The sequence below is a fragment of the Populus nigra genome, chromosome 5 (genome assembly GCF_951802175.1).
Source record: "Populus nigra chromosome 5, ddPopNigr1.1, whole genome shotgun sequence".
In the NCBI taxonomy this organism is placed as follows: Eukaryota; Viridiplantae; Streptophyta; class Magnoliopsida; order Malpighiales; family Salicaceae; genus Populus; species Populus nigra.
The window spans coordinates 7,939,421-7,954,296 of NC_084856.1; the positions used below are offsets into that span (position 1 = coordinate 7,939,421).

The 14,876-nt window shown below is 34.4% G+C and overlaps 1 protein-coding gene across 6 annotated transcripts; it reads left to right on the forward strand.

Moving 5' to 3' along the window:
* The first annotated feature begins 552 nt into the window (after positions 1–552).
* Positions 553–5,782, forward strand: LOC133694761 (uncharacterized WD repeat-containing protein C2A9.03-like). 6 transcript variants are annotated; one of them, XM_062116444.1, is made up of 9 exons: positions 553–913; positions 1,247–1,391; positions 1,471–1,638; positions 1,780–1,866; positions 4,105–4,239; positions 4,333–4,443; positions 4,543–4,634; positions 4,726–4,831; positions 4,931–5,782. In XM_062116444.1, exons 2-9 carry the CDS (start codon positions 1,251–1,253, stop codon positions 5,429–5,431), a joined length of 1,341 nt encoding a protein of 446 aa, XP_061972428.1. In that variant the 5' UTR covers positions 553–913; positions 1,247–1,250; the 3' UTR covers positions 5,432–5,782. The 6 variants fall into 6 exon arrangements, with proteins under 6 accessions (XP_061972428.1, XP_061972432.1, XP_061972429.1 ...); XM_062116448.1 differs by lacking the exons at positions 553–913; positions 1,247–1,391 and adding an exon at positions 3,486–3,572 and having other exon boundaries at positions 1,576–1,638; positions 1,780–2,760; XM_062116449.1 differs by lacking the exons at positions 553–913; positions 1,247–1,391 and adding an exon at positions 3,486–3,572 and having other exon boundaries at positions 1,623–1,638.
* The last annotated feature ends 9,094 nt before the right edge of the window (positions 5,783–14,876 follow it).

A 14,876-nucleotide genomic window follows, 5' to 3' on the forward strand; every position in this document is an offset into this window, starting at 1 on the left:
GCCGGGTCCACTTTCAGAACTCAAAACAGTGCTGGATTCAATTCCACTTGCTGTAGGGAATTACAAGATTACACTAATGTTCGGTTTACTTTTTATAATTAGATTTTTTTCCCATGCCGATATGATTTTTTTCCACACGCTTAAGATTATCATGACTACTGAAAAATTAACTCATTTATTGTGACTAAATTGCATAAATAAAAGAGTTTTACTTGCTTTTTAAATTTTCCTGTAATAAAAAATGAAGGGTGGTTAATTGTTAGGTAAGCTCGTGGCTAAAAGGATACGACAGCTGTCTGTCTGGAATTTAGTGATTACAGCCCCTCACTAGATATTTGGGAGATTTTTTTCCAGAAAACATTAAGAATTAAAATCAGTACTTTTTTAAATTACTTTTTAATTAAAATAATATTCTTTTTCTATTTGATTCTTAACTTTTGAAATAAGCAAATTAAAATGGACGGTTAAGTGGAGCCCGCAAACGGGCCCTACTGTAGGCCACCGATACCTCCATTTCTTCTCTTTTTTTTATTAATCGACGGGGTCAACAAGCGGGTACCAATTCACACTCTCTATCACTGAAATCACCATTACAAGTAGCAGTGAGGGTTAGCCTTAGGTTTTGGCAAACTACATACTTCCTTGTTTCTTTCTTACAACAAACAGAAACCGTTTTATTTGTTTATTTACTAAGCTAAAAACACTCACACCTCTCTGTCTAGGAATCCCAAATCTAACGCCATCTTTTTCTCAAGATTCTTGACTCCAAACCTGAAATCTCCCCCTCCTGTTATTTTTCTGTTCGTTTCCTCTGAAACAGTTAAGTGGATTGCTTTAATATACGTTCTCCGTTTCGTTTGATCTTTCGCTTCCAAGCCTTTCTCTCTCTTTTAAGATCTACCAAAATTCGGAGGTAATTTTTCATTTTGACTATTTTGCTTCTTGTTTTTGCGTGTTTGATCAACGAAACGATGAGAATCTCCTTCGTTCACCGTAATTTGTTATCCTTTCTTTGTTTTCTCAATTTTTTTGAGTCCTGCTTCATCCATACATCATTTATAACCAGTTATTTTTACTGAATTGCAAGATTGTCAGAGTCCAACCTTTATATTTCTTATAAAAGGTTATGGTGAATTACTAAGTTTAATTAATTAGGTCCTTAATCACCTCGTTTTTTTTATAATTTTTTTTCCATTTCAATTTATTTATTTACTGAGCGATCGAATTACTGTTTTTGGTATGGTAGGATAATGGATCACTTCAACAACAACGATCTCGAGTACGTAGTTAATGATCCTTTTGAAGACGATTTTTTCAGCGAAGATGAACCTCAAAGAAACGACGATTCTGATGATGCTATGAATTCTGATTTTGAAGATGACTCTGTGTCGGTACGTTACGAGTGAATTTTTTTTTTTTTTGTGGTGATGGAAGAAATTAATGGCGAGTGATGGTGGTATGGTGTTGCAGAGTAAGCCGAAGACTGATACGTCTGCTTTAGAGGCAAGAAATGGCAAGGATATACAGGGAATCCCCTGGGAGAGGCTTAATTTCACTAGAGATAAGTATCGTGAGACGCGTTTAAAGCAGTATAAGAATTACGAGAACCTCTCTCGCCCTCGATTCGAGCTTCACAAGGTTTCTCAAATTTTATTGTGATTTTAAATACTTTATTAGTTTTTGAATGGAAGATGTATATCTTTTGTTTTTATCTTCTTGATTAAAGAAACTTGTAGAGAATTGATTCGATTATTGCTGATTAGTATATTTCTTTGACAGGAATGCTTGGAAGTTGAGAAGGGAAAGACTTTCTATGACTTTGAGTTCAACACACGGCTTGTCAAATCCACAATTGTTCATTTTCAGGTAGAGACTTCTTCTCTTTACACTCACCTGTTTAAATGATTTCATGTTTCATCAACAAAAAAAAATAATTACCATCTTTTTGGCGCATGCTTCACATCGTTTTAGCACTGAATTTCTCATGTTTTGCTCAAAAAATTTATTTCAATTGGAGTTCTTCATTATAATTATTATTTCATACAAGTGCATTTTTATTTATTTATTTATGGTCAAATGTCTTGATGCATAAGTACTTCATGTTCTCGTTGCACAAAGCCCTTCATGTCTCATATCTTAAAATCTCAATAAACTGCTGCACATCATCGGATCCATGCTTAATGCAATTGCTGAAGAGCAAATACAAATTGCCACCACATATTTAAATTGATCTCCTAACAGATGGTCTACACATCGATCATGCAAAATCATTATAGTTTTGCAGGTTTTGTGATTATATTATATCCTTTATGGACATCTTTAAATGCGATTATAGCTCTGTGCCTGAACTTGTCAGAGGTATGGAGTTCAAAATTGATCAACTTTATGCTAGGTTTAACATTTCTCTAATTATTTGGGATGTAATCGACTTATGAACAACTGACAAAAGTTTTCCAGCTTAAATTATCATCCATTGAGGCCATCTACCAATTCCCCTGCAGGCCTACGAGCTGGTGATTAAATCTTTCCTGGATTTTAAAGCATATTTCTTGGAAATTGATCTGAGAGAAATTTCCTCACTCTTTAGCTCACCATTAGCTTTTGTGAAATATTTGAATGCTCCCAAGCTAAACAGCATAGAGCTGGGGTTCGTATTTACTAATGGTTTTGCTGCAGATTTTTGAAGGATGCTTACTTTGTTCATGCACTGGTTAGCAGTTTCTCAAATTTTAATAAAATTGAAATATCAATCTTAAATAGGTACAATTCATGACTGATAGTTGTATGCAGTAGCATTCAATTAGATATGGATGCATGGCAATTATGGTGTGAAATGGAATTCCTGATCATATGTGATTACTGAATAAATGCATGCTTCAAATAACAAACAAAGTTGAGTGCGCACGTGACTTTCTTACACCATAGATGCACACATAGCAGCGTACACATTATAGATGCATCTGCAATCAAGCAGATACTTCCATCAACACACATATCATCAAACAATTGTACATTACCATGTTAACAATATCATCAAACAATTGTTTTAAGGATTCCGGTGGTAACTATTTCAAAACTAAACTGAACTCACATTAGCATTGTATATTTACTTACTCTGCAACAGCTGAAAACTTTTGTAGAGAGCATGAAACTGTGGAACTTAATTGTAATGGATTAATGTTTTGGTATTCTCATTCATGCTTCCTTTTGACCATCTATCTGCTGGATGTTCTAGCTATGCATTGTTGGCTGAGACCTTCATAGCACTTGCTACTTGGTACTTATCGTGATACTTGTTTGTGTTCTATCGTCTCTCGACCTATGTTTCATGTTCATGCATTGCAATATCTCAATAGTTTCTCTGTTCTTTCAGTTGATTGTTGACCTATGTTTCATGTTCAGGCATTGCAATATCTCATAGTTTGTATGTTCTTTCTTTTGATTGTTGAATATATTGTTTGGCTTAACCAATCTGTGCCATTTAGGACTGTCATCTCGTTATCTCAGCCTTTTAAGCAGGGTGGAAGTTCTATCTGGGCAGCTGGTGCAGTTAAAGATTCGTTGTTTATATGGTATGATAGGAAAATATCTGAGCATTTAAAGAGGCCTCAATTCCTGTAGTTTATCTACCCTGTGTCAAAGCTCGAGGGGCCAAATTAACACAAAATTTGCATTTCTGCATGTGGAAATTCTGTTACATCTGTCAGATGCATTCCGAGCCTTTTGAGTAGCTTGTACACTTCCCTCGTGTTTATTTAGTCCCATGCTCTTTTCCTGTAATTTACTGCTCATGCATCTACATGGCGATTTCATCATGTGCTTGCTACATGCTTGTTTCCACACCTACTTCACTACAGAAGCCTCATTTTGGAACTGCATATGATTATTCTACTATATAAGCCTCATCCTATGCCCTAATTATTCCTAATGGTGCATATTGTATGTAACATAATTTTGTTCAATTCTTCATGTTTGAAAGACCTGCTTCAATTTTAGCTCTTGATTTTGTTATTTTTATCTTCAATAGTTTTGAAATTCTAATTGAAGGACTTCTGAATTTTGTTATTGATGTTCTTCTCTTCTGTTTGTATTCGCATTGTGCAGCTGAGGAATCTGCTGTGGGCAACATCAAAGCATGATGTTTACCTTATGCAAAATTACTCAGTTATGCATTGGTCATCACTACTGCGGCGAGGCAAAGAACTACTCAATGTGGCCAAGCCAGTTGCTCCAACCCGGGTATGTTACTTTGGGGTCCAGGGTGAACATGACTATCATCATTTAATTTTGCACTTAATTCATGACTGAAGTATTTTCCTTTCTTTTCTACAGCAAAGCCCAGGATTGTTGTCTCAGTCACTCTCCAGAGTGCAGATAAGCACTATGGCTGTCAAAGAGAACTTAATGGTGGCAGGTGGTTTCCAGGGAGAACTTATTTGCAAGGTATCGAAGTGGCTAAATAAGTATAGCTACTTCTTTTGAACATTTAACTTAATATTCGATATCTAGCTTGTCTTCTGATCGGTTCTTTCATATGGTCAGTGTTTGGATCAACCTGGAGTTGCATTCTGCTCAAAGATAACAACAGGTGAAAATGCTATAACCAATGCAGTGGATGTATACCGTAACCACAAGTAAGGAACTTGTTAATAGAAAATTTTTGAGTTCCTTTTTCTTTCCCTCAGGAGACAGACAACTTGAGTCATCCTTTTTTTTTTTTTGCAGTGGCTCAATGAGGATTATGGCCGCAAACAACGATGCTCAAGTTAGAGTATTTGATGCCGAAACTTTTGCTTCCCTCCATTGTTTCTCCTTTGACTGGTCTGTAAATGTGAGTGCCTTTCACCAGAAACTTTCTCCCAGAGTTCATAATTCTGTACTGTTTTGTCATATTTATAACATGCTTACACTTCTTAAAACTGTTCCCCAGAACACCTCTGTTAGCCCAGATGGTAAGCTGCTTGCAGTGCTTGGGGACAGTGCTGAGTGCTTGATTGCCGATTCTAATTCTGGGAAAGTGACTGGAAGCCTCAAGGGGCATTTGGATTATTCCTTTTCATCAGCCTGGCACCCTGACGGGCTAATTTTGGCCACTGGAAACCAAGACACTACATGCAGGCTGTGGGATATAAGGAATCTGTCCCAGTCCCTTGCAGTATTAAAAGGGAATATGGGAGCAATAAGAGCTCTAAAGTTCACCTCAGATGGCAAGTTTTTGGCTATGGCTGAGCCTGCAGATTTCGTCCATGTTTTTGATACACAATCTGATTACCTCAAATGCCAGGAGATAGATCTATTTGGGGAGATTGCTGGCATTTCTTTCAGCCCCGATACTGAAGCTCTTTTTGTTGGTGTTGCCGACCGTACTTATGGTAGCTTGTTAGAGTTCAACAGGAGGCATTACAATTTTTACCTGGACTCAATATTCTAGTGAACCTTCCACCGACGGAGGCTTAAGTACTGTGCATATTAATGTTATTTTTAGCGTGTTGGAGCTTTGTTTGTTAGTCTTTGAAGTTGGCAACAGCAATCCAAGGACGCATACCCAGACGGAAACTCAGTTCCCCCACCGGGGTTTTTTGAGTTGCTTAATTTCCAGTCAATTCAGAGCATTGGGCCTTCGAGAAGCCAACCTTCTTTTTTTCTTTACTTTTTTGTGAAGACGAATTCTTTGAAGTGGTAGAAATAGAACAATTTTGGTGGTGTTGTAAATCTTCCAGGAGATGCTGTGTTTATCTGGAGAACATATTAGTTTTAATTAGTTAAATTCTACTTTTAGATACGTCTTCCGGTTTCGATTCATTATTACTCTGCTGAAAAACCGAATACCTCTCGTCTAATTTTATGGGATGAGAATATTAAGCGTTCCTGCAAGGATTGTTTGTGGAATACGTGGGCTGGAGGTCCTGGGACGTGTAATTCTTGCCGAGAGAATTGGTCCGAGACTCCGGTTTGTCTATTTTGCCTTGCAAGTAAAAATCGTCCAATTGGCTTTTGATATTTTTGTAAATCTTTATTTCCTCTACCATTCACACGAGAAAAGGATCGTAAGAATTTCATGCCATCGGGGAACATGATCATATACATGGAAGAAAATTAGATATCCACATTAAAGCATTCATTTCCCAGATCTCGACGAAACATACTACCTAGAATTCTTAGTCTCATCAGTCATCGCATGAATTTGAACTATTGGACTGAAGTTAATTATATTTTTATGTTTCTCATTATTATTTTGATATATTAAAAAAATTAAAAAATATTATTTTAATACATTTAAAAAATAATTTTCACATACTCACAAGCATGCTCCAAATTTTGATGATTAAAGCAAGTATCGGTGTAGTTAGTGGAAACACAAAATCATGCGGAGTGACAGATCCATAGATTTATCGACAAATCAAGGTTGTGACATCTCAAATTATTGGTGTTTTATAATCATCAATATTTAATATCATTAAAGTAAGAGTCAAATCTCAATCCACGTGCAAAGAGAATGGAGCAGTTGTTTTAGGTGTCGGCACATTCTAACTCGATGAAAAATCTTGACATGAATGAATATATCTGATAGGCGTCCTTTCCTCCGAGCTAACCAGCGCAGGCCTAGCCCAGCATACTTACCGTACTTGAAATCGGCATCTGATGGATCCAGCTATTTTGGCCCATATAGATTTTAGATCAATAATTCCGGAAGCCCACAGCAAGTTCTATTGCAGCCTGCACCTTCATATTTGTTTGAATCTACTTTATCGTTCATGTTTTATTTCCCTGCAGAGGTAACCCAATAAGTTGGAAAATGAGTATGGAGTTCTATTCCTATAACTATTAAACATGACTAACCAATTTAATGAGAAATTATTTGGATTTCTAGTAGAAAAAAAATTAAAAGATAGAAAACCAATCTAAAACAAGGAAAAACTACTGGGTATTATCAAATTTGCGGGAAAAGTGCTTTTTTGTTATTCTTCCTTTACCGTCCTTATAGATTGTGGAATTTTAGGTTTGGTACAAAAGCTAATTTTATTTATTTTTCAGTTCATAGATTTAAAAAAAATTATTGAAAATTATTGAAGAGAAAAAAAGTTATCAATTGCTAATATTCTAATAATAAAAAGGGGTTATTTATTTGTTAATGGCTTAGACATTTCGAGGGGAGTTCCATGGAGGTGGATTCTCCCTCGTACAATGCATGAAAAAATAGATAAGAGCCGTTAATTTTTTTTTACTCAATGATTTCTAGTTTCTTAGAGAAATTAGAGATTGTTTTATGGCTTCAAATGGGGTTTTAAAGGTTTATATGATGTTTTTTAGTGTTTTCCAATAAAAACAAGTTAAAAATAGGTTTTGAAGGTTTAAACACTGGAACTATGATGTTGATGATCATGATGGGTTGTCTATCACAACGGACAACCTATCATCAAAATTTTAAAAAATTCAAACAAAAAGGAACAGGCAACACATTAGTTTCTAGTCCTAGAAGCTCGGGCATTAGTTTCTACTTCCAGTCTACCTAGGCCCATAGGTAATTGGCAAGGTGCATAGGCTTGGCTTGCAAGATCTAGTAGATCTTTTTTATTTATTTGTTTTTTTTAGTTTTAATTAATACTCTTCTTTTTTGCATTTTTAACTTTGCGTTAATTTTTTTATTTAGATTTAAATTAAAACCTTTTATCTCTTTGATTTTTAAATAATAGTTATTTTTTATATTGTTTTATATTTTTATAATATTTCAAATAGATTATTGTAATTTATCTTTAATTTTTAACTTTTTATGAATAAAATTTATTTTTCTAATGTATTTATAAAAATAAAAACCATTTATTCATAATAAGAAAAAATAACTTCTAAGATAAAAGTGAAAAAAATAAAAACTATTAAATAAAAATAAAAACCAGGGTTAAATATTCAAATATTCATGTTGTTTTCTTTTAGGAAAAATATTAGTTTTCAATTTTATTATTTAATTAGCATCAACACTCTTACAAACTTCACTGGTTCATATATTTTTATTTATTTATTAAGTGTAAATAGTATCTTTGCATTTCTCAATTAAAAACAACTGTGATACAACAAAATGCATTTGCAACTTTAGCACATTCTTGTACCGCGTTAAAAATTAACTTGAAACTCTATCGGTGGCGCAGCACGAGTGTCATAATCTAATTGTCTTTTTATGTCAAAAATTAAAAAAAAATAAAAAATAAAAAAATGATGAAAAATGAAAAGGGACCAACAACTTGGTAAGCAAAAACATGCTAAAAAAGGATTTAAATGCATGAAGGAACCAAATATGAATCTTGGATAAAATTAAAAATTCAATTGTACCCTCGAATGACCTAAAAGTGAAGGACAATGCGGATTCAATGTTAACTTAAATAAATATCGAATGAATTGACACAAAAATAAATTCTGAATGGACTTGATTAGATTTTTAATAGGATAATTTAATTTAATCACAAACCTAATTAAAAATTTATTTAGGGTTGAAATTAAAAGAATTAATTAAGTGTAAGGACTTGATTAGACTTTTAATTTTATTAAGGACTTAGTTGGTTAAAAATTAAATTTGAAAGCCTAATTTGAGCTTAATTGAGAAAATTAGAATTCAGAGGACCAAATTTAATTTTTTTCAAACTCAATCAGATAAAATCAAGGGCAAAATTGCAAAAAAGTAAAAGTTTTTGGGGGGGGGTCAATTAAGGGTTAAATTAAAGAAATTCAAGACCAAAGACCTATCTGCAAAAGGCATGTGCATTCAGGAACCAAATTAAGGATGAAATTGAAAATATCTAAGACTAAGGACTAAGTTGAAAAATGCACCAAGATCAGAGGGTCCTTTTAAAAATTCACAGGGGTAAAATTGAATTGATTCTTAAAATCAAAATTCAATTTAGTATCCAATTGAACAAATTCAAAGATTGAGGGACAAAATCAAATGGGAGTTTATGACCTAATTTAATTTAGGGTTGCCAAAATGACATTGTTTCATTTAAATGAAACAATGCGTTTTGACCAAAATGCATGTTTTGGTTCAAAATGACATCGTTTTGGTTCAAAATGACATCGTTTTTTCAACATCAAGCTAAAAAAAAATAAAGGTCAGACAACACGTTATCTAGCATTGTTCATCATCTTCTCCAAAAGAATCCATGAATCATGGTCGAGTCGCCACCTTGTAATGTCTTTTTCTCCCTTTTTTCTCCCCCACACATGACAAAAAACACCCCCCTTACACCCTGACATTCTACTACACCTCTAGCCTTGTTCCCGTCGAGTTACAACCCCGTAGCCATTGCAAAACACGTCCAAAATACCTGACTCAACTAGCCTTAATAACTTGGTCAGGCGAATCAATGACTATGATTCAATCTTGGAAGGGATCTCAAACATTGCTTCACCCCCTAAAAACATAGTTTTAAAACCTGGCCCGGCCTGACGGGTCGACACGGGACCCAACTGACTCGGGGTTGGAACCGGGTCGGGTTTATGAAAAATAAGGGTAGTTAAAAACCTGGCCAACCTAGTAGGTTGACCTGGTGACCTGGTTGACTGAAAAGACCTGGTTAAAAATCTGGTTGTAACCCGTTGACTATTTTTTATTTTTTTTTACCAAAACAACGTTGTTTTGATTTAAAAAAAAGGGGTTAACCCGAGTGACCCTGGGCCTTGGGCTAGGTTGACCACCAGGCTGGGTTTAAAAACGCTGCCTAAAAATAAAGGTGAAGCTCAGCCAAGAAAAGAGGTCCTAAAAAGGAGAGAAAAACCAAAGCCAAAAAGCTCCTCTACACCATTATAGTTTATACCTTCCCTGTTATAACCAAAAACCAAGCACGCTACATCAATCACCACTTCTTCTATTCCTTCAGTTTATAGTCACCATACCACCATCCCACATCGTTAGCCTCCCCTACACAACATCTTCACCTCAAGTAGCTTCAATCACGGACCACCACTGATAACCACCTTTTCTCGGTCGAATCATCACCACTAGCAAACCTTTCTAGGCCAGCTAACTTTCTTTCTTGCTTCCTCACTTGATAAAAACCTGCATGATAATGCAAAATACTGTGTGTAAGGGTTGGAAAATGTAAGCTTTGATTGGTAGTATTTAATTCTTGCCAAAGAATGACCATTGTGTCAGGCCAGTAGAAAAGAAAGGAGGTTGAGCCTCTAATTTAAGCCCAGCCCGTGTGGTTGGGCTGGGCTTTTTTATAAAAAAGGATTTTGGGGTGTTTGCCAGCCCACTCAGCTTGGGATGGGCTTATGCCCTGCCTGTACATCTGGGCTTGGGCCTTGAACCAAGAAGCTACAGACTTTAATATTTCGGGATATAAAATTACATTGTAAAATATATCCCCAAGTATTAAATATATAAATTAAAAATAAATACAACATTAAAAATTTGAGTCTTAGAATGATTATGATTTAACCTAATAAAGCGAAGACATCCTTATTGAGGGGGATTTATCTTAAACCCAAGACAGACCAATGAATAGAAATATGAATTAGAAAGAAAAAAAAAATCAACCAATAAAGCATCTTACCATAGGCAAGGTGCGCTGAGGGTGATGCGTCTTCCCCTTGCACAACTAATTTGCTTACTCAGACTCTCGCAGACCATTAGGTTTCTTATTGATCATAATACTAGGTGATGAATCCTGAACCTTTCAAATAATAATTTTAGGATTTATCCCAACACATCTAAAACCCCCTTGATCCAAGAGTCATGACTTGACATTCAACGCCATGCACGCCATGCAAGGATGACGACTCCACTAGGGACTTGTCTTGTTGGAATAAGTTTTGTTAATTATTTGTTTACTTGTTGTGTCCTGTTTATTTTGTTGGTCTATGTAATTTAATTTCAAAATGCATTTTCTACATACTGTTCATGCATAAGTATATTAAATATGGATTCATGCCTTCATGCATTTTTAATTCTTAGAGTATAAACCCAATTCTAGGTTATATGGGGGATTGTCATTCTATCTCATGACTTTCAATCAAGGTTCAAATTTATAAAACATCCAACTATGATATGATTTTTTACTTGGTAATGATGGTCACATTATGCCCTAACCATTCCTTGTAAACCCTTATACTGTCTTCACAAGAGGTGGTTATTGGGCAGATTATAGACCTTTTTTGGATCAAACCTGATAAAAAAATCCTAAACTCTGTAGGATTTATCTGAGCTAAGACCACAACTTTTATAACCTTTTTTGAATACAGACAAAAATCTGAGATGAAGTAACAAGTTGAGGGGAATTGCCTAAGGACCAAGACTTGTGAATTACTGCTTGTAACTGAGGTACATTACTCTGTAAATAAAATGGAGAAACTTGTGCATGTCATAGGTTATGTGGGCGAGACTTTATTTGACGGGAGGCATAAGAGAATTGCTCATATGATAAAGATTCTAGTGCAGACTTCAGCAGTTAAAGCCTTATTGCATTTCTGGGACCCAAACTACAAATGCTTCACCTTTAGAGACATTGACATGACACCTACTATTGAGGAGTATGCTCAAATCTTAAATTTCCCAAATGACCCTCATAAGGTGTATTTCAAACAAAGAATTTGGGACACAATTACTGAAGTCGCCAAATTACTACACTTAGACAAAATTAATAATATATAACAACTAATTGAGGGGTTTAAGTGGAAGCTCATTAAGGCAAAGCTGAAGACCAAAAAATGATGAGGGGAAGTTAGGAGATTAAAGATACATAGTGATTGTTCTTAGCATCTTTAGGCTAGTCTTATTTTCTTCAGAAGCTGCTGGGATTATTAGTGTCGAAGCTGTTAATGCCTTCATTGAGTATGAACAAACAAAGAGAAACCCTACTACAACTATCATGGCGTAAACTTTTCAATTGCTAAATTATTGTAGGCTATATGAAAAGAGAGAAATGTGATACTATATTCCTTTATTGCTCATATAGGTAGTAGCCATTTGGAAACTCTAAGAGAAGTTTTTAACAATTTCTGGTTGTAATATAAGGTTATCCCTCGTAGTAACTTTAGATGGAAATCCTTTGGATAGAAAATTCCTCTTATATCATAAGTGGTAGAGATGAAGTACGAGTCCTATTGATTGGGCTATCTAGTTACATAAATTATTCACCTTCATTAGTTTCTAGGTAGTTTGGAGAGATTTAGCATGTACCAAGAACCTGGAGTTTAATTGAATATACTGGATTGTTCAAGAATTCTAATTCTCTGGCTGAATTAAAAGTTATCAGACAAGATTGGAAGTAGCTTGTACTAGTTCACATATATGAAGATGAGGTTGAATCCTTAGTTAGCCCTAATTACTCATGTTGTACTTAAAAGCTTTGGAGTATAAGGCCTAATGGTAGTTAGCAAAGTTGAACCATCTTTCACTTAAAAACCCAAGAGAAAGAGGGATATAATGAAGAGGAGCTGCGAAGTGAACTGGATAAGCTTAGAATTAAGCAAAGTAATAGCAATAGTCAATAGAAGTTCTTAGAAAACCAACTCTTTTAAAAAAAAATATGAAGGCCTTTCTAAACCAACAATTGAGAGAAAAAGGATGAACAAATATTTGTACTAATGCAAGACTTAGAATAAGGAAGAAAGAATGACCAAGAAATGATTAGTAAATGGCAAAACATGGCCAAGAAGTTTGAGAAGATTGCATAAAGGATCCAAGAACAGTTGAAAAAAGGGATGGCTAAATACGATAATCTGGTGAAAAAGAATGTGATGCTAAAAAAAGAGATGTATACTCTAAAAAGGAATGCCAAGGGAAAAACATGTGCTGACAAAGAATTGATAAGTTTTTTTTAAAAAAAGAGATAATAATAAAAAGAGGTTGGAAGCTGAAAATGAAAAGAATAGGTTGGTAAATCTCATCATTAAAGAAGAAAAATAATTAAGAGCTCAGTATAAAGTCCAAGCTAATGATGAAAATGAAGCTAGAAAAGAAGCCGAATCAAATATAAGAGAGTACAAGAATGGAGCAAATACCTTAAGAGAATGAGTCACCATAGTCCAATCCAAGTTAGAAATCCAGGAGGAGGAAGGAATTAAAGAAGCTGAAAGAGCAGTATTTAAAAGTTAAAGGAGAACTAAATGAGCTAAGATAGAAGCTTGAAAAGTGGCAAGATCACATTAGCAGATTTGATGTCCAAATGAACATGAAAATAGTTGAGCTTGACATCGAACAAGAAGAATTTTAAAGGGCTAAAGATCAGATCAAATAACTTATAAACAACGAGTCACTGGTCATAAGCAATAATACATTACTCTAAGAAAACATTGTGTTCCATTAGAAAATAGAAAAGATAAACATGCTAATCACTATGGTGGCTCGAAGGGAAAATAAACTATGAGTGAAGGTCTCTCCGATCCATAACAACACTAGTAGAAAAGATAAAAGGAATACTTGAATGATGTTTAGGCTTTCATCAGAAATGTAGCCATTAAGGGAATTGCTTTTGATAATGAATAAAGATGTATATGAATCTTATCCACACATGTGAAAACTCCTTGTATTTCATTGAATGAAAAGGGCTTATAACCATATATGAAAACCAAGATAAGGACTTGGGAAAAATCTCTTTAGATTCGTTAAACTATAGATTTTGCTCGTATTCAATGGAAAAATTCATGGATTAGGTTTGTGAACAAGTTAATCCATATTCGATGTACCACACATACACTCTTATTTGTATCCATACATTAACATAACTTTGGGGTTTTAAATGTCATTTGTGCATATTCATGTTGAAATATTGGTCCATGCAAAATCCAAATCCGTAAAATCTACAACACCAGACTTTGACAAAGAAACATAGAAGATGAGGAACATGTTCATCATGATACTCGCTTTCAAAAGGAGTTGGACTCCTTGAAAATCAACATGACCCGCATCACTAACCTACACGAACAAACTCTTAAGAAAATCTCTGGCAAAGGTTAATCTAATCGGTTTGTGAGCTTTGATTAAACTCAAGCTACAATCCAACCTAAAAAAAAAGGGTAGCCAAGGTCAGGAACCCTAATGCAATATGACATTTGTGCAATCAACTATACTTACACTAGCCCCAACAATTGTGGATGCGTTCACCAATGAATTCTATAAGATAAAATACTATGAGGGTGTTAATTATGATAAGATAACAATGTTAGAAGCAAGATTAAGGGCTATCAAATATGTTGGCTTATATGATCCTGTTCAAGTCATTGAGATATGTCTAGTTCTAAAGGTAGTTGTACCAAAGAAATTTCATGTACCTAAGTTCATAAAGTACAATGGAACTTAATGTCCTGCTACTAAACTCAAGCCCTATTATAATAAGATGGTAGAGGTGGTGCAAGATGAAAATTTTTAATGCACTTCTTTAAAGATAGCTTGAATGGGGCGATATTAAGCTAGTATAAGAGGGAATAAGAAGGATGTTGATAATATTGAGTGTCATAACCTAATTCCGGGTTATTCTCTAAAATTTAATTTCTTTTCAAAATAAAAATAAAATAATAAAATAAAGGTTGGCAATGTGAAGAAAACAGATCAAGAAAGACTGCAAAAATAGATAAAAATCAAGTTGCAATTTTTGGAGGAAATTCAAGGCCTAATTGTACCCCATTATGCCCAAAAATAGAGAAAAAATACAAATTCAATGTCAAATTAAATGATTATTGGATGAATTTGCATAAAACTTAAGTCCAATGACATAATTAAATTTATAATAGGCCAATTTGATTTAATCATGGGCCAAATTAAATTTTTATTATGTTTAAGAATTAATTTGGATCCAATTTAAGGATTTAATTAAGTGCAAGGACTTAATTATACTTTAAATGGGTCAAATTAACTTTATTTGGGGCTTAATTGGTGAAAAATTAAG